The 24,283-nt window shown below is 43.4% G+C and overlaps 1 protein-coding gene across 1 annotated transcript in view; it reads left to right on the plus strand.

Moving 5' to 3' along the window:
- Positions 1–24,283, plus strand: part of TG (thyroglobulin) — a 272,056-nt gene that overhangs the window by 99,590 nt on the left and 148,183 nt on the right. Inside the window, exons 30-35 of the mRNA XM_030795400.1 lie at positions 4,147–4,284; positions 5,418–5,594; positions 7,082–7,193; positions 9,427–9,506; positions 10,227–10,370; positions 21,017–21,079. Coding sequence (XP_030651260.1) covers positions 4,147–4,284; positions 5,418–5,594; positions 7,082–7,193; positions 9,427–9,506; positions 10,227–10,370; positions 21,017–21,079 — 714 coding nt within the window. The remainder of the gene's footprint in view (positions 1–4,146; positions 4,285–5,417; positions 5,595–7,081; positions 7,194–9,426; positions 9,507–10,226; positions 10,371–21,016; positions 21,080–24,283) is intronic.

Consider the following 24,283-nt stretch of genomic DNA (forward strand, 5'->3'; position numbering starts at 1 on the left):
GTGTCTGAATGCAGAGACTAAATGGGTGCACCAAGAGTTTAGTCAATGAACGGACATATTGATGTCACTCCATTCTGTATCCATGGACTCTCCTTTAATCTTTTAACCCAATTATCCAGCTTATAAGTGTGGGAAGCTCCTCAGATGGGCAATTGGCACAGAAAATAAAGCAAAATCACTGCAAATTCATCAGCGTTACTGGAAATGAAGACAACCATAATAACAAAACCTGAAGAAAGAAACAAAAAGTCAAGAAACAACAGGTGCTGGAGAGGATGTGGAGAAATAGGAACACTTTTACACTGTTGGTGGGACTGTAAACTAGTTCAACGATTGTGGAATTCAGTGTGGCGATTTCTCAGGGATCTAGAACTAGAAATACCATTTGACCTAGCCATCCCACTACTGGGTATATACCCAAAGGACTATAAATCATGCTGCTATAAAGACACATGCACACGTATGTTTATTGCAGCACTATTCACAATAGCAAAGAATTGGAACCAACCCAAATGTCCAACAACGATAGACTGGATTAAGAAAATGTGGCACATACACACCATGGAATACTATGCAGCCATAAAAAATGATGAGTTCATATCCTTTGTAGGGACATGGATGAAACTGGAAAACATCATTCTCAGTAAACTATCGCAAGGACAAAAAACCAAACACCGCATGTTCTCACTCATAGGTGGGAATTGAACAATGAGAACTCATGGACACAGGAAGGGGAACATCACACTCTGGGGACTGTTGTGGGGTAGGGGGAGGGGGAGGGACAGCATTAGGAGATATACCTAATGCTAAATGACGAGTTAATGGGTGCAGCAAAACAACATGGCACATGGATACATATGTAACAAACCTGCACATTGTGCACATGTACCCTAAAACCTAAAGTATAATAATAAAAAATTAAAAAAAGAAAAAAAAAGAAATCAAATTTGCACCTCATAAACATATATCACAAACTTAGCCAAATTCTAAAACAACTTAACTTTGAAAAAAAAAAAAAAGAAAGAAACAAAGAGCAAGGTTCACCTGACTGTGGCCAATGGGCTTCACTTATGTCAATCCTGAAGAGTATACAATAAACAAAGTGTAAATATTCTGAAATTGTTTAATGAATGACATGTCTATGAGAATCTTTTGCATGTCATGGCATACAGTGAAAGCTGTGATTCCAAACATGAATAGGAACAGTACGTATGTACTGGACTTCTCTACCTCCAGAGTCTGTGATTATTATTACTGAGGTGGAGCTAAAACTCAGAGAGAGAGGGAGATCAGCTGCTCAATATGGGCTCAGCAAGGACCAGGAGACAAGACATCTGCATGTGGTCTGCATTGTGTGTGTGTGTGTGTGTGTGTATTTGCATGCATGGACACACTGTAGGAATAGGAGTAGGAGCAGAAGGAAAGAAGGAAGGAGAAGGGAATAAGAAAAGGGAGAGCCAGATCAGACTGATGGCACAGGAAGGCAGCATGGTACAAGGGAAAAAACCATCACATTACAGAGCAGATACTAGAGCTTGAACCATGTTTCTGCCACTGACTACATGCCTTAGTGCACGGCCATGGGTAATTTGCTTCCCTGCTAAGATCCCTGGATTCATGTGTAAAAGAATCTTGTCTACCTCTTATCCCATTAAATAGCAACCACTTGGTACAGTGCCTGGTACTTAACACATGCCTAAAAAATACCCAGCACCCTGCCCTCCCCTGCTTGATCAGGCATTGTGTTTGTGATCCTCAACCTTGGCAGTGCCTTTGAGGGGCAGCCAGACAGCTTGTGATAATGTAAATGTGCGTGAGTTAGTGGCACTTGAGAAGGTTCTATCAAACTCATCATCACACACTACTTTAGGGAAGCATCTACAAAACTCTCATGTGATTCACACAGGATGCTCCCCCCACCCCCTGCTTTCTTCCCTCTCCCCTAGAAGGGGAGCTTGGCCCCCACTGGAGACCTTGCAGGGAGTCAGGGTGAATAGACAAGGTTCAGCTCAGTTTTCCCTTTCTCAGTTGATTGCATTCCTGGGCTCAAGGAGATAAAGTGCCTGGAGAAAAAAATCACATTGAGTCCAGGCCCAGTGGCATCTCTACGTGGGCTCGTTTACTCGGGTGGTGCTTCTCAGGGTCCATGAGAGTGGCCTGTCTGATTCAGAGGACAGTGAGGAATCTTCGCCTTTGTGTATCAGGTTACTCCCATCAGTCTGAATGTTTGAGACAAACCCAAGAAGCCAATGAAAGTGACTGGTCTCCTTGCTTTTAAGGAGGGCACACAGTTTTAAGAGAAATAGGAAATGGCTTTATCTAACATGGCATGTAAACCAGGTATAAGATGAAGTGGCTACAGTATTCATTCTTTCATCCAACCAGACATTTTTGAGCATTTGTGGCTGTGGCCTTGGACATTCACAGACTAGTGAGAATTCCATGTGCCAGCCACTGCATGACAATGTGGCAAGGGGTGTAATGTGGACAGGTGTCAGGTGCAGTGAGAATGCAGAAGGAATGCTAGCAGCCTGCAGGGGCCAGGAAAGGTTTCTCAGAGGAGGCCAGAAGGATCTGCCAGACGCTCCCAGGTACACCTGAGAAAAGGTGTTCCAGGTAAGGGGAACCCCTGTGCAAAGGCTCCGAGAGCAGGTGTGCCTTCAGTCCTGCTACCTTGTTTCTCTTCTCTTACGCTGCTGTCTTGAGGGGCAATCTGTGATCTCCCTGAGCTCCTACTTTGTGCCAGGCATGGTTCAATGGGGACACCCACATGGGGACTGGCCATTATACAATCATGTGAGATGCAGGCTGGGGCGGCGACATGGTCTCTGGGGTCTCTGCCAGCACCAAACTTCTCACCTTGCCAAGTACTCATAAAGCCTTCATCCTGTCCAGTGGTTCTTTCTAGTGAAGAAGCTCAGTTTCCTCGAGCCCGCTTTATGAAGTGTGGAAAATGGCTGCTGACAAGCACTACAAGGAAAGTGCGTGCCAAAGTCCACAGCACAGTGGAGGTGTATATGGGATGGAGTGCCCCTTATACAGAGCCCTGAATGAACGGACATTGCAAACATTCCCCAGCTCATCTCCCTAATCTGCATCTTGCCACCATTGTACGTCCCCCTGGAAGACAGAACCCTCCAAGGTTACAGAGCTATCCCCACTGGGTCTGGGTGTTGGGGTCCTTGGCCCTATAGAACCTCTTTATAGAGTCACAGGACATCAGAGCAGGAATGGTCAAAGCTGATCCTCGAAGCACAGGCTGCACTAGCTGGGTGGGGTAGGAGGGTGTAATGGAGCTTGAGCCAACAGAGGGAAGAGCATGAGCAATTGCATGGGGACTGCAGATAGCGTGGTGATGAGCTAGAGTTAGCAGGGCTGTTGTGTTGCTGAAGTGCAAATCAAGACAATCCGAGGTGAGGCTCAAAAGGCAGGTAGAGCCCAGATTAAGAAAAGAACCTGGACTTATTTTCTGTAGGCAGTGGGGACTCCAGGAAGAGCTGGGATCACGGCATGTGAATACCTGAAGACAGAGTCAGGGAATGGTTGAGCTAAAACTTTCAAGTTTGGGTTAAGTGGAGCTGAAAGCTGACTTTATAGATGAAGACTACCATTTGGGAGAGAGGCTGGACTTCCATGTGGCTTCAGAAGACAGAAAGAGGATCAGTGGTTCAAAGTTACAAAAAGAAGACTTGACTATACAACTTCCTTATGATGGAGTGGGCTGCTGTGGTCAGCACAATGATGTCATGTGGAGCTATAGAGGCATTAGACAGAAGTCTCCAGGGGAAAACTTCTGCACTAGGTGAAAAGGTGGACCAGATAATTTCCAAGGCTTTATCCAAACCCAGATTCTAACATTCTGCCATCCCATAATTTTTAGGACTTCCTGGGGCCTTCTGAACTATTCCTGTCTGACCAGACTCCCAGCTCTACTGACTTCAATCCTGCTCTGGTTTCCCACAGCATAAAAATGTCTCTGTCTCTATCTCTGACTCTCTCTCTCTCTTTCTCTCTCTCTCTCTCTCTCTCTCTCTCTGTGTGTGTGTGTGTGTGTGTGTGTGTGTGTGTGTATGTTTCTTTCTTGTGTTTTTCTCATGTTCACTAGAGTTAAAGGTGCAGGAAGTTGACTCTCTGCTTCTTTTTCAGGTTTGACAACAGAACTTTTCTCCCCTGTGGACCTTGACCAGGTCATTGTCAATGGAAATCAATCACTACCCAGCCAGAAGCACTGGCTTTTCAAGCACCTGTTTTCAGCCCAGCAGGCAAACCTGTGGTGCCTTTCTCGTAAGTATCCTTAGACCTCATCCTTCTTCTAGACACTGTAGTCAGGGATCACAGGCCAAGTTTGGCAACTCCTGAGACACAGATAAGGCCAAATTTTGTGTCATAACTCATGGATCACTGTGGATGATACAAAAGAAAGATAGCACATAACCCCTATCTTCAAGAAGGTTACAGTGTAGTTAATCTCTACTCTGCTTCCATAAACTATCTTCATCCACCTGTCTCTCCATCTATCCATCCATTCATCCATCCATACATCCATCCATCCATCCATCCCATTCATCCATCCATCCATCCATCCGTCCATCCATCCATCCATCCCATTCATCCATCCATCTACCCATTTATCCATCCCATCCATCCTTCCATCCCGTCCATCCATCCATTCATCCATTCCATCCATCCATCCATCCATCCATCCATCCATCATCCATCCATCCATCCATCCATCCATCTATCCATCCATCCATCCCATCCGTACCATCCATCCATCCATCCATCCCATCCATCCATCCATATCCATCCATTTATCCATCCCATCCATCCATCCATCCATCCATGTATCCATTTATCCATCCCATCCATCCATCTATCCATCCATCCATTTGGCAGTTATTAAGTATGCATTATGTTCAAAGCTTTGTGTTTGATTTTGGAGATGAAAGAGAACACCCAAAATGAATCAAATCAACCATGTTCCTTGCCCTTGGGGAGCTCATATATACCAGGGGCACAGGCTGACTTGGACACAGGTGCAGGGAGACAATTCACAAAGTTCACAGTTTTTACAGTCCCGTGACCTCTGGTCTGCAGATCCTGACTCCCTCTGAGATGGCCATGGGTAGATCCAATACAATGTTACTCTTTTGCCTCTTTTATTGCTGAGTTTGAGGTTTGCCCCATATGCCTTCGACTCTGCCTTTATTCAGGAGCACACGGCCCCCTCCCCAGCTAGCAGAACTCCAGAATTTTTGCATGGGTCTTTCAGACTGGATGATCATGACAGTCTCAGGCCTCTGTCCTAACTAGGAGGGATCTCTACCAGGCATTTCCCCACCTAGAGAATCCTGTAGAGATTATTCTCCCCTGTAGACCCCACAAGAACTAAAATCACACTACTCTCTTGCCTGTAGGTTGTGTGCAGGAGCACTCTTTCTGTCAGCTTGCGGAGATAACAGAGGGTGCATCCTTGTACTTCACCTGCACCCTCTACCCAGAGGCACAGGTGTGTGATGACATCATGGAGTCCAATGCCCAGGGCTGCAGACTGATCCTGCCTCAGAGACCAAAGGCCCTGTTCCGGAAGAAAGGCGAGCACTTGGAGGGATCTGCATAAACTGTATTTCCGATGTTCTGCTGGCTCTGTGGTTTTAGAAATATCCAGATTAGTTTCTTATTTAAAAAACATTTTCTTTATACTTTTATTGGTTTCAAGAAGATGGGAACATGGATCCAAACTTTCACAGTTAGAATCAATAAACTACTGCATAATTGTCTCAGTTTAAACAAAAAATATGAAAAAGGGTTATTTGGGGACAGTATTTCAATGCAGAAGTGGGCTTTAAAAAAATAAAACCCAAAATGTTTATTCACACTTAAAACTAATTTATTCTTCTTTTAAAAGTAAAGTTATTCATGTTCCTTGTAGAGATGTGAAGCCATTTAGAACTGCATCAAATTGACAATAGAAAATAATCCTCTTCTAAGAGAGCCACCTTTAATACATGCATCAGAATCCCATTTGGCTGTATATTACAAAGAATGTCAGCAACAGTGACTTTAACAAGACAGAAGGTGATTTTCTCTCCCAGGCCATTAATGATGCCATATTTTTGGAGATTTTTTTTAACCCCTTACAGTCTGTTTTCTCCAGATGTGGTCACCTTTCATTTACTGTTCTATCTTCTTTGTTAGAGGCCTTTCTCAGATGTCCAGTGACCCTTATTTTTCCACTCTAATGTCAAAGGGGTCCACAAGCTGACTGGGCAGCCCCAAATGTGTGGTGGGCACTTGTTGACTCTAGGTTTCTTTGAGGGATAATCCTGTTGGGTTGCCCTTTGGGGAATTCCTCATGCCACTATTTTTAGGTTCCTCCTTCAGAGGAGTTTCTCAACACCTGGCCTTGGGGCATGAGCCTGGCTGCTGGTGGTTTGGGCACCAGATAAATTTGGAAAATGTTGGGGGGGCACCTCGATATTCATTATGCAGGCTGACTTGAAAGAATCTCCTACTTTCTGTGAAGTGCTCATGCCATGGACTGTACCTGATGCATCCAAGAGATCCTCTCTTCTGTCATCTTGAGAGAATGGACCTTCTATCTTCTTCCATGGTGGGGAGGGGGCTGTTGTCAGCTGTGGAGAGGAGAGGAGAGCACCTATAGACCAAATAGCTTATTAAAGAGATTCCAGCCAGTTCTTATGTTTGGGCCACCTCCACCTCCAGGGCTACCATACTTAAACCTTGTGGGATTCCAGAGGGCAGATGGCATTACTTCTTGGTTCTTCCCACAGAAAAGTTGAGTAGTTTTCTTGGTCTATTAGGCCTATTTTTATTCCTCCATATGCTTTCTAGCTTCCAACATTTTGTTGCTGTGTCCCCACTTTTTAAAAAAAAATCTTTGTTCCTGTGGACTTACCATCACTTTAGTGAGATTTGGGATAGGAACTGAGAGTTAATATGAATTTAATATGTCATCTTTAATTGGAAACTTTCAGTCTGTGTTTTACTCATTTGTCCTCATATTTTCATGACTACAGCAAATCTCGAAGTAATGTATTTTCTTTCTTCCTCTATGTAGTTATACTGGAAGATAAAGTGAAGAACTTTTATACTCGCCTGCCATTCCAAAAACTGATGGGGATATCCATTAGAAATAAAGTGCCCATGTCTGAAAAATCTATTTCTAATGGGTAAGCTACTTGTGTCTCACCCCTAATATTTATTATTAATAATGCTTCCTTAAAGAAGATGACACAATCACAGCTAAAAACAGAAGCATACCCAGCACTTTGGGAGGCCAAGCTGGGTGGAACACGAGGTCAAGAGATTGAGACCATCCTGACTAACATGGTGAAGCCCCGTCTCTACTAAAAATACAAAAGTTAGCTGGGCATGGTGGCGGCACATACTAGTAGTCCCAGCTACTGAGGAGGCTGAGGCAGGAGAATCGCTTGAACTCAGGAGGTGGAGGTTGCAGTGAGCTGAGATCGTGCCACTGCACTCCAGCCTAGCAAGAGAGTGAGACTCCGTCAAAAAAAAAAATAAATAAAATAAAAAAGCACGAAAAACTATAAAATCCAAAGCTAAGGGGGTAAAAGGTAATAAGGAGGTAACCATATCTGAAAACCTCAGCTAAGGTAAGTTACTGATAGTAAACACAACGTTTAGCCTTGAACTACTCGCTGGATGATGAAAGAGCCACCGAGCATTATTTAATATAAATTATCAAGCATGGTACTAAATTTGATTCTCAAAACCTCACATTGCAGTACTCAGAATCTGGAGGGCAAGTGGAAATTTTGACAGACTCATATACATATAAATAATTTTTATTTTTTATTTATTTTTAAAATTTATTTTATGATTGATTTATTTGCTTAGTCATTATTTAGTTATTGTAATTGAAGATGATGTCTCTCCTAGTATTGTCTGTGGATCTTACCCATTAGAATCACCTGGAGAGCTGAATGTGAATTCTAATGGGTGAGATCCACAGATCTGCTTTCTTGGGTCCTATTTATAAACTGCATCCTTGGGTCCTATTTTGAACCTGCTGAATCAGCATTTCCTGGGATGGAGTTCAAGAATCTGACCTTTAAGGAAGCTTCCCCTGGTGATTCTTTTATACTTAAAAATTCAAGGATCATCCATTCATGAACCATTGATCTATGAAGTGCTCTTGAGTTATGACGCTGAATCATGTTGCTGGTGCTTAAGGTCTACTTTTGAAAATGGGGCTAAAAAGAAGAGGCAGGTTAGTCTGTCTTGACATTCAACTGGACACCACTGTGCTGATGGGAGTGGTGGATGAAAAGGAGGGTTGGAACCAGGGATCAGCCTGACGGTAGAGCTGGGATGGGAACTAGGGGAGTAGATTGTGCGTCTGGACTCATGGAAATGTAGTTGGCTGGGAAAATGCATGGTCCAGACTGGATCTCAGAAATGAGCTTCCAAGATAGGAAAAGGAAGTGGTAAGTGGACAGGTTGGCGGAGAACTAGGAGATGGAAAAGCAGAGAGGTGAATTGCAGGCATCAGGGCACAGATGCTGCCAACATTGGAGATGTTGCCCAGCAGATAAAAGCATCACCACTGGGATGTGGCTTGGGTTCAGGGAAGGAGAATGGCAATAATGAGGCAGGATCCCCTCACCAAGAGGGGACTAGGGGTTTGAGAAAGCTCTCAGGAGTCAAGAATGAGTGGTCAGACTGGAGCAGAGTGGTCGGGGCAGGGGGAACTTGGAATTGAGCCCAGAAACATTTGTTTGGAGCCATTAAGTCCCTCCTGCCATGAATAGCCCTAGAAGCTGAGGGTGGGGCGTAGTTATTGAGTGAATAAGAAGGTCAGTCTTGAGAGAGCCTGGCTGGATGGGCTGACCCAGTAAACAGAAATGCATTGGTAGAGTGTGATTATCCACATTGTACAGTGAGTAAGAGGGGAAGCAAAGGGGAGCACAGGCTCGGCTCCAGCTGCTTAAACAGGCCCCTGGCTGGGTCGCTCTGACTGTAAGCCCATGGACTCTCCTCTTTCTAGAAATGCCTTCCCTGTTATTTCTTTGTTTTCCCAGAGTCCAAAGCTGAGAACTTCTGCTTACCTGAAAGGATTGAAAGGGTACATTCTGGATCCTGGGTTAGCTTGGTTGGAGCCTGACACATAATAGGCACAGAATATATGTATGATGAATAAATGGGTGAATAAATGATTAATGGCAGGACAGTATTCCTGAGAGGAGTAGAATTTTGTTTTCGGAAAGAACCTCAAAGCTAAGAATCCACTCGTGCATGTTGATCAAAGCACCCCCAGTTTAAGTAGGGGGTAAAGAAAAGCTGGTTCCCCAAAGCAAGAATGACTACCATCAGCCCACCCAGTAGGTCCTGGGCTACCAGTGAAAACCTTCAGGCCTGCTCTTTCTCTTCCTATGCCAGGTTCTTTGAATGTGAACGACGGTGTGATGCGGACCCATGCTGCACTGGCTTTGGATTTCTAAATGTTTCCCAGTTAAAAGGTAATAATAGTTAACAACTTCCTCTCCCCTGCGCACAGCACTCTGCAGTTTAGAAAACACATTCACGTCTATGCTTTTACAAATCCTCAGCATCTCCTATCCTCGTTCACAGACAAGGAAATGGGGGCTTGGAGACGGCAACTGGCTGATAAATGTGGTAGCTGAGACATGGCTCCTAGTCCAGTGATTATCACTTTACACGTGCAGTTCTACCTGGCCAAACTTCCTTCCTTGTACTCTTGGCTTAGGTATCTTTTGTTCATCTTTCAACGAACACTTGGGCCAACCAGCTTGGTGAACTTTGGATCCATTTGTATGATATGTATTTAATGTTTGGTTGATTCCCTTACTAGTGTGTGATTCTGGAAAAGTCACTTAATCTCCCTGAGCCTCCATTTCCTCCTCATCTGTGTATAGGGTTACCAAAGCTACCTTCCTTGTAAGGTTATGTGAGGACCAAGTGAAGTGATACCAACAGAGACCTAGCACAGTCCTGGGCACATGATAGGTATTTGATAAGTATTAGCCACCTCTATCCCTTTGCTCTTAGATCAGAGGCTCCTTGAGTTCAGGTACCAGGTTTTTCAGCAGTGGCTGAGATAGTATCTGAAATATAGTGGTGTATCCCAAATGTCTGCTGAACAATGCACTTGCAGGATTTTTCTCATTCATTGTACTCAGTTTCCTGATCGTGGTTTTTTTATTTTTTTTCCACTCCAGGAGGAGAGGTGACATGTCTCACTCTGAACAGCTTGGGAATTCAGATGTGCAGTGAGGAGAGTGGAGGAGCCTGGCGCATTTTGGACTGTGGCTCTCGTGACATTGAAGTCCACACCTACCCCTTCGGATGGTACCAGAAGCCCAGTAAGTACCCTTCCCATGACAGCTATATGGGCATCTTCAGTTAACTATTTCCCAGCCCTGCATTAGGACAATGTTCTTGGATTGGTGAGTGGATTAATCAAGATTCATTGGGTTCAAACAACAGAAATTGATTCTGTTTAACTTAAGCAGACAAGAAACTTATTGGAAGTTTGCTCATTGACTCAAAGGAAGGATGAGCAACTAGGTCTCAGTAAAGATGGAAATGGACCATTTCCATGGATGTATGTAACAAGAACAAATGGGCAACTTCTTCAGTGTGCCATGATCATCATTAATCTGCTTCATAGGGTTTAGTGGTTATATTCAACCTTTAAATTCAAGGGGGAGAGTTTGGTCCCACTTGGGCTTAGTCAGTACACTGCCAGAGGGAGAGTGGGGCAGCTTGACAGTCCCAACAAGACTGTATGCACTAGGACAGGGGGTGTTCCTCAAACAATAGTGAAGGCACTGTTGCTGGACAGGCAGTATCAATAGATACAGACTCTGGCACATTCCCTTGGTTTTCTTACCTTGACAATCAAGACAATGTAGCACATGGTAGTCCCATGGAGGAAAACAGGGACAACCAATGTGTATTTGACAATGCATATAGAGTTGGGACTTCAGGGCCAAGGCAGCGTTGACCCAACATGGGTCCTTAAGGTATGATTCTGATTACATCTGGGCACGTTTTAGGAGCTCAATTTGAAATTGATGAAGGAATGAATGGCATTTACAGTGTGGCATAAGAGCTCCTGGACTCAGATAAGGAGACATTAGGGTTGTTCCAACTCTGCCATCTATTTACTATGGGTTTGTCTTTTGGAAAGTCACACCACTTCCTCAGTGTTTCCATTGGTGAAAATAGTGAATGAGACTCACTATGATTCTGTCACTGCTTACATCACAGGTGTTTATGGTATAGATAGATTTGGGGAATAGTGGGCAGCCACAGGGAAACTAGACATCTTCATCCTGTGTCCCAGAAGCAAATTCACAAAGATGTCCCAGACCCAAAAAGATGGAACATGCTGTGTTCAATTAGGAGGAGTCAAATTAGAGAGAGGCTGAGCAGAGGTTTAGTATTTCCAACTTCTCCCACTAGTGGCTTCCTTGTTAGTTTCAGAGTAAATATACTTTAAATTCTGGCTGTTACTTAGCGCTTGCCCTAGATAATAGAGTCATTGACTGTCTGATCTGGAAATCTGGAAGGGGTCTTCGAGATCCCTACCTTTGACCATTCTTTTTTTTTTTTTTTTTTTTTGAGGCAGAGTTTTGCTCTTTTTGCCCAGGCTGGAGTGCAATGGCGTGATCTTGGCTCACTGCAACCTCCACCTCCTGGGTTCAAGCGATTCTCCTGCCTCAGCCTCCCAAGTAGCTGGGATTACAGGCCCCCACCACCATTTCCAGCTAATTTTTGTATTTTCAGTAGAGACAGGATTTCACCATGTTAGCCAGGGTGGTCTCGAACTCCTGACCTCAGATGATCCACCCGCCTCGGCCTCCCAAAGTGCTGGGATTACAGGTGTGAGCCACTGTACCCAGCCACATTCTTTATATCACCCAATGTAACCCTTTGCCCAAAGTAGGCAAAGAGAGAATAAATGACGTTCTTCGTGTCCCTGCTGTTTCAGATGATGATGGATTTACATGGGTTATACCGTTTAATACTCATAGTACTCCTGCAGAGTAGGTATTGTTTCTTCCATTTTAAGGTGAGAAGAGTGCAGCATATAAAGTTGAATTGCTTGACCCAAACCACACAGCTGGTAGGAAACAGAGGCAGGCTTCAGGCCCAGACCTGATGACCCCAAACTTACTCTCCTTCCCTTTACGATGTTGCCTCCTGGCAGGTCTTTCACATCCCAAAAATGACTAGAGAGGAAAATAATCTAGATACCTTTCCTGACTGACTTTCCCCCAACTCAGCTGATTAACAAGAAATTGACTAACACATTAAAAAGAATAAATACTAATAAACTAACAAATCAAACCAGTTGGTGGTTTGGTGCCTTGTTCCGTAGCCATATCCAACCTGAAAGATCCAGATGCAGCTCCCAGGCAGGCTCTGGCCCTCAGCCCTTGCTCATGAGCCTACCCATTCCCTGTGTGTGCCTCAACTTCATGGAAGATGTTTCTGGAGATAATTATTACCAGCTTGAATGGAATCTTCCTGCTGGTGTCCACCTTCAGCATCCTGTGATTTGATCTGAATTTACTCTATTGGCTTTTTATTTTATTTTAACATCTGAAATTATTTTAGGAAAAACTTCAGGATTGTATAATGAAATATCCTCAGTGGGTTTCTATTAAACAGTTTCTATATAACAGTTTCCCTGCTTTAACTCATAGAGGAAGGGAGAAAATACCTGCCCAAGTCTTTGACCCCAAAGGAGACCCAGTGCCAGCACTAGCTATTTGGGAGACTTCAGAACTGAGCTCTCACCTCTCACTTCCCCCTTGCCCCATCTGTCCTCTCACCTCCTTACCTCACCAAAGTCTTAAAAATGTCATTTTCCATCTTCATATTACTCATGGAAGAATCGGGTAAAAAGAAGCTTAAGAAGTAATTCATTTGTTCAGAAGTAATGAGAATCAGACCAGAGTGTTACAACATCTTGACAGGAGTTGGCAGGGGAAGGAATTAAGGTACTCATTGTCCCAACTCATTCCATCTGTTCTTTTTCTTTTCATCTGACTGCATAGATCATTAACTTTTTCCAGCATATATTCTGTGGGGTCAGTCTGGGGACTCGACTCAGGAGTTTTGACCAGAAACTTAGAGCAGGGAATTAAACATTCGCAGAGGGGTTCTTATTCAACCAACATTGACTGAGCATTCATCATACCTGGGGGTCCTCTGGCATTACCAATATAACCTCTATGTATTGGGCTTGTACTGTGTGCCTGGCTGGATTCCACTTTGCTTGCACTATCTCACTTAACTTTCACACCCATGTATCATGAAGAAGTAGAGTCTCAGAGAGGTTGTCACTTACTCAAGGTCACCAGAAAGTAAATCAGAGTTAGAATTTGGACACAAGTCTTTCTGACCCTAAATCACTATGTTGTGTGATTGAAGGTGAAAAAGCCGTGATTTCTGTTTTGCAGTCACTCACAGTCTAGGAAGGAGTTAAAGATTATAAATAAATACAACATTCTTGTGCTGGGTCTCTCTTACCATAAGTTTTTCAACTTTACTGAGTGTCTGTTTTCAACTATTATACTGTGCTGGGCACTGCGGAAAGTGAGATTAATGATATATTCATTTTCCTTAGACACAGTCTAGTGAAGAAGATATGAGGAAATATGATGAAATATAGCAGAAGAGATGAAATACTAGAACACTTATCAGTAAAGTGTCACAGGAACATAGGAGAAAGAAATTGTGCTTGGGAGGTGTCTTAGTCCATTTTGTGCTGCTATAGCAGAATACCACAGACTAGGTAATTTATAATAAACAGAAATGTATTGCCTCTCCATTCTGGAGACTGGAGAGTCAAATATCAAGGAGCCAGCATCCGTCAAAGGCCTTCTTGCTGCGTCATTCCATGGGGAAAGGCAGAAGAGCAAAGAAAAGAAAGGGGACCAAACTTGCCATTTTATAATGGCATTAGTCCCACCCATGAGGGCTCTGCCTCATAAAGGTTTCACCTCTTATTACTGTTGTGATGGCAATTTAATTTCAACATGAGTTTTGGAGGGGACAAACAATGAAACCATAGAGGAGGTGTGGAAGCCTGTTGCTGGAAGGTTCCTATGGGCCCTCCTTTTGGCCTAAGGCCCAGCTCCTGCAATCTCCTCTGCCCAAGCGGGTGGTCTTTCACACTGTGCTCTGCCTGCTTTCAGTATCTGGGTGCCTGGGGAGAGAAAGAAAAAGTGCTACAATGTCATCAGACTCTCATTCTTCCATCCATGGCCCCTGAGCAGAAAACACCATGGGATGCACATGGCTTATGGGCATTCTGGTGTGAGTGGCTCCATGGTTCTCATTTCACAACAGAAGGAGGAGAACTGGCTGTTACAAGGTTATGTTGACATGGTGTGATTTGACTCTCCAGCAGAGCAGGACAAGGTTCTTTCTCCCTTAAATTGTCTTCATCAAACAGAAGTGGGTGGTGGAATAAGTCCTAAGACTTTGTGGATTATTTCCTCCTAAGACCTAGGTTGAGAAGGGTAACCTTACTTAAGGAGACTGGTTTAATAAATTATGGTATTCTCACAGCTGGGCCATGTTGACCAGTAAGAAACCATCTTTTGATTTATGATATAGTTTGAGCCAAAACATACTTATTAGCTGAGTTCTGAACATCAGTACATTGGATTCTATTTTCTCTAGTAAACAAAACCACACCAGTATACTTATGTAAAATCCCAGCACTGAAGCTGACATTGTCATTACTTTTTTCCCCACTCTTAGCTTTGTGTTAGGTAATTGCATACATAATAGTAGGAAGTAACCTCTATGGGACTAGGAAAGTCTGCCTAGAGACAGGAATCTCTGGGCCTGAGCCTTGCAGGGTGGATAGGATCCTCTCCTTCACCTCTCTGTCAGCACCAGCACATGAGACAAACATTTTTACCAAGGATTTGATGAATATTTTCAATAACCGATTTTGGCCTTGCTTCGAGTCCATGGTTTGGTCATTTAGTGTAGTGTCATCTCTACTGAGTGATGACTATGAGCCCATTAACACTATGTATTAGTCCATTTTCATGCTGCTGATAAAGACATACTGATAAAGACTGGATAATTTACAAAAGAAAGAGGTTTAACTGGACTTACAGTTCCACATGACTGAGGAAGCCTCACAATCGTGGCGGAAGGCAAGCAGAAGCAAGTCACATCTTACATGAATGGCAGCAGGCAAAGAGAGAAATTGTGCAGGGAAACTCCCGTTTTTAAAACCATCAGATCTTGTGAGACCCATTCGCTATCACGAGAATAGCATGGGAAAGACCCACTCCCATGATTCAATCATCTCCCACCAGGTCCCTCCCACAACACATGGGAATCATGGGAGCTACAAGATGAGATTTGGATGGGGACACAGAGCCAAACCATATCATACTAGGTCCCCTGTTTCTGAGGAACTGCCACTAGGATCAATTAGGAATTGAGATTTATTGAGTTCCTACTATATGCCAAACACCTTGGAAGCATAGAGGGTAGAAGTCCTGCCCACAAAGGGTTAACAGTCTGGCTAAGGAGACAGATGTTAAAGAAAACAAACCTTTCTTAAGCATTACTGTATGTCAGACTGTGTTCATCCATTTTGCATTGCTATAAAGGAGTATCCAAGACTGGGTCATTTATAAAGAAAAGAGGTTGATTTGGCTCATGGTTCTGCAGGCTGTGCAAGCATGGCACCAGCGTCTGCCCAGCTTCTGGAGAGGCCTCAGGAAGCTTTTACTCATGGCACAAGGTGCAGGGGAAGCAGACCTGTCACATGATGAGAGTGAGAGAAAGAGAGAGGGAACAAGAAAGGAGGTGCCAGGCTCTTTTAAACACTACTTCTTGTGTGAACTCATAGAGCGAGAATTCACTCATTACTGCGAGGACAGCACCAAGCCATTCATGATGGACCCATCCCCATGACCCAAACACCTCCCACCAGGATCACCTCCAACACTGGAGGTCACATTTCAACATGAGATTTGGAGGGGACACACCTCCAAACCATGTCACAGATACTACTCTAAAGGCATTCCTTGTATCAACTCACACCCCTCTGGGAGGAGGGTGCTGTTCTCCTCCCCAGCCTCAGAGAATTACACTGCGATGTGGCTTATATTACTGTAGTGGAATCCCAGGGGAGAGGTAAGGTGTTGGGGGTGCTTCTTCAGAGCATGAGAGAGCAACAGGAAATTCTGTTCTGCAAGGGATTATACAAAAGTGACTGGAGGAAAGCTGGATATAGAGAAAGGGAAGTGGGGTGAAGGAGCAGTGGCCACTGACTAGCCATAGGCAGTAAGTAGAGAGGAGGTAGCCTGTTCCTGCCCTTACAGATCTCATAGCCTCAGAGGCAGAGACCTGCACACATGGACAACTGCAACATAAACTTCTTACAGGGCTGTGGTCACAGATCAAAGGACGGAGCAGAGTCTCCCAGAATTCAGAAAGAGAAAAGCACAGACCTAGTGCAGCAGAGCACCAAGAGGAGAGTCCAAAGAGCCTGCAGCCATGGGCCTTCTGATTCTGCTATGAGCAGAGTTCAGAAGTGAGCAGAAAGTTCCATGCATCTTAGCATAGAATTGCAGAGTCTCAGGCTAAGCAATGTGAATGCAAATGAGACTGTTTGCAGCCCCTTCCTGGCAGTAGAGCCAGAGAGGAACTGTTCTAAGCCTCCAGAGGACAAGGGTATAAGTGCTGAGTGGAGGTGGAGGTGGCGCGTGAAATAAGGGGCTGCTCTGTGGTTAAGCAGTACCCCAGAGCCCCGGGCTTCCTGGAAGGGGTGTGCCTCTGGGGCATTGGGACTGTCTGTTCTTTGAAGAGAACTAGGGCTGCCCATCTTATCTGCAGCTGTGCTTTGTCTGCAAGTGGGGCAAGATCTGTTTACAAAGTCAAATGTGACTTCTAGAAAAGAAAGTTGAAGCCTCACAGTTCCTGTCTTCTGCTAAGCAAATGTTTTTGGACCCTCTTGCAATTCTAGGTGTAAGAATCTGGAAAGGAAATGACAAGCTCTTCTAATTATGTGTCTCTGCAACCCACATAGAAACTTCCATATGTAGGTAGCAATTTACTGTAGAATCTATTCTTTATCATCATTCACATCCTATGAACATCTTCTTAACCTTTTACTAAGCATAAAGTCTGCTGCTGGCACTAGGCTAGCATTTGGCATGCAGTATCTCATTTAATTCCCTAACAATCTGATGAGGTAGGGCCTACTGTTACCCCACGCAGTGCTGTGCTGGCAAATATGTTACAACTGATGAAGTGGGAGTAAGAGCTATTTTTTACTCACGACATTGCTGATACCACATCTGTCGGTGTTTTTACCCCCACACCAACCAATTCTTCAACCGTCTGGACCAGTGATTCAATTCAGTTCAGACACTACCTACCTGGATTTAAAGTCAGACCCCACAGGTTAAGTCTCAGTCCCAGAAGACTGCCCCCCACTTCAGATACCGATCACAAGCCCTGAGCCTCCTGCACTTCTGACCATATAAACTGGGGGTCTCCATGACCTCCTCCTTGGGGTCAATAATTTGCTCGAATGGCTCCCAGGAGTCAGGGAAACCACTATCTATTAAAGTTTTATTACAAAGGATACAACTCAGGAACAGCCAAAAGGAAGGGCTGCATAGGTCAAGGGGGCTGGGGAAGGAACCTCTAAGTCAAGAGCTTTTGAATCCCTTGGGATCTCTAGAGTGACAAAAGTATCTTTTTGTCTTCTAATAAGATGACTGGTGGCTGGAGGCCCCTAGACAGCTTAAGAAGGAGGGCTAGCTGCCACAAAGACCAAGGCAAGAGTAGAGGATTGGAACTCTCAGTCCCACTCCCCTACCTCCAAGAAGAAGAGAACAGCTGGAGATTGAGTTCATTGACGAATGGCCAATGACTTACTCAATTACTCGTATGTGATGGAACCTCCTTAAGTCCCCTCAACAACTAGGTTTGGAGAGCTTCTGAGTTGGTGAACACACAGAGGTGCTGGGAGGGTGGGGCACCTAAACAGGCTGTGGAGGCTCCTCCCCCGGCCCCCTTGTCCTATGCAGCCCTTCCTTTTGGCAGTTCCTGAGTTGTATCCTTTGTAATAAAACTTTAATAGATAGTGGTTTCCCTGACTCCTGGGAGCCATTCTAGCAAATTATTGACCCCAAGGAGGAGGTCATGGAGACCCCCAATTTATATGGTCAGAAGTGCAGGAGGCTCAGGGCTTGTGATCGGTATCTGAAGTGGGGGGCAGTCTTCTGGGACTGAGACTTAACCTGTGGGGTCTGACTTTAAATCCAGGTAGGTAGTGTCTGAACTGAATTGAATCACTGGTCCAGACGGTTGAAGAATTGGTTGGTGTGGGGGTAAAAACACTGACAGATGTGGTATCAGCAATGTTGTGAGTAAAAAATAGCTCTTACTCCCACTTCATCAGTTGTAACATATTTGCCAGCACAGCACTGCGTGGGGTAACCATAGGCCCTACCTCATCAGATTGTTAGGGAATTAAATGAGATACTGCATGCCAAATGCTAGCCTAGTGCCAGGAGAAGACTTTATGCTTAGTAAAAGGTTAAGAAACTGTTCATAGGATGTGAATGATGTTAAAGAATAGATTCTACGTAAATTGCTACCTACGTATGGAAGCTGAGGATTCTCAGGGCTCATCTGAGTCCTGTACAATAAAGAAGGTCCCACGCAAAGGCTGATAATGCCTGCTACTTTTTCTCGCTGAAGGTGGGTGTGAAAGGAAAGGAAAGCAATGCAGCAGAACTGTGTGGTAAATACTTGGCTGACGTGAGATGCATGGTAATCCCCCCAGTGGATGTGCTGTAGCTCAGGCCACCATTCTCATAGTGTTCAACATTTATGTAGTTGCCAGTGTTCAATCAGTATTGGGAAATGTTTCCTTTGCAAACAGAGCTTGCTTTGAATTTCAAAGTAAATTTCTAGGAGCAGAATTACTGGATCCAAGGGTGTGGACATTTGAATGCCCTCAATATAGATAGTCAAATTATTCTCTGCAGATTGCACTTTCAGGAGCCTGGTTCTGAGAGTCCCTTCCGGGAAGAACAGACATTTTAAACAAGTGCCAACAGGGCGACAAGTATCAAGCTGGCCAGCTGGATGTAGAGGAACATGGGGGTACTTCTGAGTGATTATGTTAGGAGCTCCCAGAACGTGAGATGACAGAAGCCTTAGCTCAGTGTGCATCAGCAGCAACAGCAGTGCTGGGGAACCTGTTAGAAATGTAGACCTCAGATCCCATCCCAGACCTGCCGAATCAGACACTCTGGGGTGGGACCCAGCAAGGTGTGTGTTACCATGCCCTCCAGGTAGTTTGGAAGTCTGCCAAAGTTTGAGATCTGGTGCCTTAGAGTGATAGTAGCAGGTGCTTCCAGGCAGATGATGCCAAGCAGGAAAAGACATAATAGGATTGAAGGCTCTAGAACCCAAAGAGGCTGGGGCTTGGCATATCTGACCAAAGCGAAGAAGGCAGAGAAGGAGGTGGATGTGAGGGGACCCACACAAGGACTTTGGGACCAGAATACGGCATGACTCTGACCCATGGCTTTTCATGGAGACACACAGGGACAAGAGACATGGCAAGAGTATATTATTGTTAAAGGGCAGTATTAAGAGTGAATCATAGATGGGATGTATTGAACATTTACTATATGATCAAAGCTGCACCAGTATCAGCTCATCTAAACCTCGCAACCCCAAGAGAGGCACTGTTATTATGCCCATTTTATAGACAAGGAAACTGAGGACAGAAAGGTTGAGTAATTTCCTTGAGGTTACACAGCAGAAAAGTGGCAAACCGATCTTGCCTGGGACTGCTGACCCGGGAGCCCCTACTTTTGACTGCTAGCCATGCTACATTGCCGCAGCTCCCCGTGAGCAAGGAGATCCCATGTACCGTCCTAGTTTGGGCCACTGGAGAGAAAAGAGTGTTGAAGATTTAGATTTATTCAGTAAAGGAAGAGAAAGGGGAAGAAGATAATTTGCATTTATGTGTCACATACTGGGTATGAATGGTTCTTCATTTAATGTTTATATCATCTTCATTTTATCAATGCTGAAACTGAAAATAGAGGAAGTTAGAGGACTTGTTACTCTACGCTGCTTCCAAGTGGTCTGTTGAAGTCCATATCCAGTCTGTCTGCCTTCAAAGTCCAGGCTGTCTTACTCTACGCTGCTTCCGAGAGGTCTGTTGAGGTCCATATCCAGTCTGTCTGCCTTCAAAGTCCAGGCTGCCGCCGCGCTGTGCTGCTTGCTATTAGCAGCTGGCATTTGCTGAGCTGGTATCTTATGCCTGGCATAGTGCCAAATGTAATAAATTGTGTTATCTCCTGTAATTTTGTCATAATTCTCTAGGTGGGTAGTACAGATGTGAAAACTGAGGCCCAGAAAGCATAAGTGCCTTGCCCAGTTCACAGAGTCAGTAACTGATAGTGGCTAGCATTTGTGTTGTTTCCCACACGTTTCTGCTCTCTGCTCTCTGGGACAGGGTAGGACTGCACTTCCTCACCCTTGATCTCATTCCTAACTTTGGTCAATCTCATGAGAAAAGAAGTGATGTGTGTCACTTCTAGGCAAAAGCTCTAAGAGCAAGACTGAAATAAATCTGCTGCATTCGCTTTGCCCTGCATGACAATTATTGAAACTTGAGGCAAGAAGGTGGCTTTTTCAGCCTGGTCCTTGAGAAAGGATAACATAGAGTGAAGCCCCCAGCCTCTCTGCACTAGGCAGGTGGTGCAAGGAGAGGGATCCTGAACTGTTCTAAGTCACTTATATGTTGAGATTGTTTGTTAGCTCAGCATCATCCAGCCCAGCCTGACCGATACAGGTTGGGACAGTCTATCTGCCTTTCAAGTCCAATTTCACGATCACCGTCTTGTACTTCTATTAATGCCTTCTGAACTTGATGATACCAAGGGGGTAAAAAAGAACTAAAAGACTACTTTTTCCTTTTCAGTTGCTCAAAATAATGCTCCCAGTTTTTGCCCTTCGGTTGTTCTGCCTTCCGTCACAGAGAAAGGTAAGTTCATTGTCTTTTTGATCTCTTGGATGAGAGTACCGCCTCATTCCTCTTCTTTCTCCTCTTCCCTCCTGCTTTTGTACAAAAGTTGATAGCTTACCTATCACTCTCATTAATTCCAGCTCCTATGAATTAAACACATGTATAAGTGGGGTGAGTGCCAGCAACATGCCCACTTTGCAGATGAGAAAACTGACTCATGGAAATGAAATGATTTGTGGAAATTATGTGGCTGATTGAAGCAGAGTAAGACTGAAGTTGAGTTCTCCCAGTTTTCATTTTAAGGATTATTTCGCCCTATCAAGTAATGACTAGACACACACAATCCGGAGGCAATGTCAAGAATGGTGTTATTTATGGCCAAAAAGGGAAATAAGTCAGCTCCTTATTAGTGCAAAGAAGTTGGAGCTTACAGTTATCGGCCACACTGGGCAGCACTGTGATATCTAACGATGAAGCACTGGCCCTGAGTCCAGGAGCCCAGGCCCAGGTGCCTGGTAGCATAGCCTGGACCCAGGCTGCCCTTCTCCTGCACATCCCACTGATCCTCCTCACAACGTGCTGTATTTGGCATGAGGCAGCAGAAAGTGCAGAGAGGTTGGATGTGGTGGAGACACTGGACGCTCTAGATGGGGGTGAGGTGGAAGGGTCAGGACAGCATGGGCCTCACTGCTGTGATATAATATAATAAAATATATTATATAATTTATTATATATTATTATTAATATAATAAATAATATATTATATTAATAAAATTAATATAATATAATAAATAATATTTATCAATTAATAAATTATATATTTAATTAATATATAATTAATAAAATAGATTAATATCGAGATTTGGGGTTGAAACAAGAGTAAATCATTATTATGGCCATGTAAATGTGGTTCACCACAGAGCCCCAAAGAGGAACAGCAGCATCCTGTTACAATTGTCAAGATTTTCAGCTATCCTCCTGTCACACACAAACCCTGCTGTACCCCTGCCCTCTGCAGCACCTGCTTCCTGCTCAGCAAAGGCCTGGGGAGCTGCAGGTCATGTGGGTGCTTCCTTCTGTAGGCACTGGGGCACTGCTTGTTCCTGTCTGCCGAGTCAGTTAACATACCTCCATCTTCCATTCTTCACTTAACAGTGTTTGAAGTCCCTCATCTGCTGTCTGCTCCTTGCGTTTCATTTTTTCCTTGTTCTTTTTTTTGTTATCTTTGTGGGTTTAGATGCTTATATTCTTTTACTTCATTTTGTAGGGGGTTGTGGAGGGAGAGAGGATAAAGGGCAGTATTTAATTCAAAACGATACTATAGTATTTTTCAAAACTTTTGAATGTTTAATGAAAACTCATTTTGTCTTCAGCACTGTGCTAAGCATTTAAACTTCAGATGAACCTCAAGAGATAGGTCCTACTATAATATATGTTAGCTATAGAAAATTCAAACAATGCAGAAATATAGAAAGAAAATCACAGTTATTTAGAAGTTACTCTGTGTCAGTTAATTCATTCGTTTTTTCTATCTTTTTAGGCTCTCTGTATGGTCTGATATCATTGTAGTCTCTATGTATAATGTTGCATTTTCAGTTGTTTTTACCAATGTTAGCATTATATATATATATATGTGTGTATATATATGTGTGTGTATATATATGTGTATATATATGTGTATATATGTATATATGTATATATATGTGTGTATATATATGTATGTGTATATATGTGTATGTATATGTGTGTGTATATATATATATGTCTCCAAATTGTTACATATCTCTCTAAATCACACATTCATGCAGGCATGTATATACGTAGTCACTCATTCATTGAGTCTTCCATGTTCCTACTCTCATGATGCTCACCTTCTAGTGATGAACAACAAATGAGCAACAATATTGTTAACAGAGATAGCTGTCCTGTTATTCCACCAGTTCACTAGTCTATTTCGTTCTTTTTGGGCATTTGATTGTTTATTATTCTTCATCATTATAAAAATAGCAAAATGAACTACTTGGTACCTAAAATTCCCTCCAGAAGTCCAGATTATTTCCTGGGGTAAGATTCACCAAAGCGGAATTACTGGGCTTGAGCAATTTACATTTTAAGACCCTAGATTTATAGTGCCAAATTAGTCTCAAACAGTTGTTGCTAGTTGCATACTTACCAGCTGTAAATTAAAGTGGTTTTTGGCTTTTGATATACTTGTGATCCTTAAGTTTTATCACTAAAAATTTATTTATTAAATTTATAGACAAAGAGTGCTTTGATGTCAAATACTATTGTTAAAGATGCATAAACCAAAGCGTAACTTCTTTGGGTGATTTTACAATGCTTCCACTCTACTTTTGCTAAACATTTGTATTACTGACATGTGAATTACCTACAAAAGAAAAAAAAAAGGATGGAGCATTGAGCATGTCCTTTCATATATACATACAGCCTATGGGCCTGAGTAGGTGTTTCCAAGGTGGAATGAGATGTCACAGTGCTTGTAAGTATGTTGTTAACAAGTATGATTTAAAAGCACAGAAACATCAGAGCCAACATCCTATCTATGTGTTAAAGTTCTCAGATTGGAACTAAGAATTTTGGCATGTTCCTTTGATGTGAATCAGAGGGAGGGGATAACTCTGCCTTCACGGTGTTGAAATGTCATTGTATGGTTCTGACACAGATTGTGAGGATGTGTCTATACGTGTATGTGTACGTGTACAGGCACGTGTGCACTGTGTATATGTAAAATATTCATCTTTATGTACTTTCTATTCAGGGAGAAAAGGAAATGTTTCTTAAATATCAAATATTTATAAATCATATAATACTCACAAGAAATTTAGGTTCATAGCATGGTCTGTTTTTCAAATAAGGAAACTGAAATTAAATGACTGAGCTGGGATTTGAACCCATATCTGTATGGACCCTTTCAGAGTTAGATAAGGTTACTTGGTTGAGTTTTTGAAATAGGTTAGCAAAGACGAGCTTTTGAGTCTAGACTTGTCTGGAGACCTAATCTCTTGGTTTCATTTCTTTTATACGTGTGTGTGTGGTATGTGTGGTGTGTGTGTGTGTGTGTGTGTGTATAAGCCACCCATTCAAAGTCTACTTCAAAGAAAGAATTCTTTGCACATGCAAACCCTTCTCTCTGGAAAGACTTTCTAAAACTCACCTGCCTGCTAAACTCCTGGTGCCTTCAAACCAGCTAGCGTGTTAGAA

This window comes from Nomascus leucogenys, chromosome 16 (genome assembly GCF_006542625.1).
Source record: "Nomascus leucogenys isolate Asia chromosome 16, Asia_NLE_v1, whole genome shotgun sequence".
NCBI classification, from domain to species: domain Eukaryota; kingdom Metazoa; phylum Chordata; class Mammalia; order Primates; family Hylobatidae; genus Nomascus; species Nomascus leucogenys.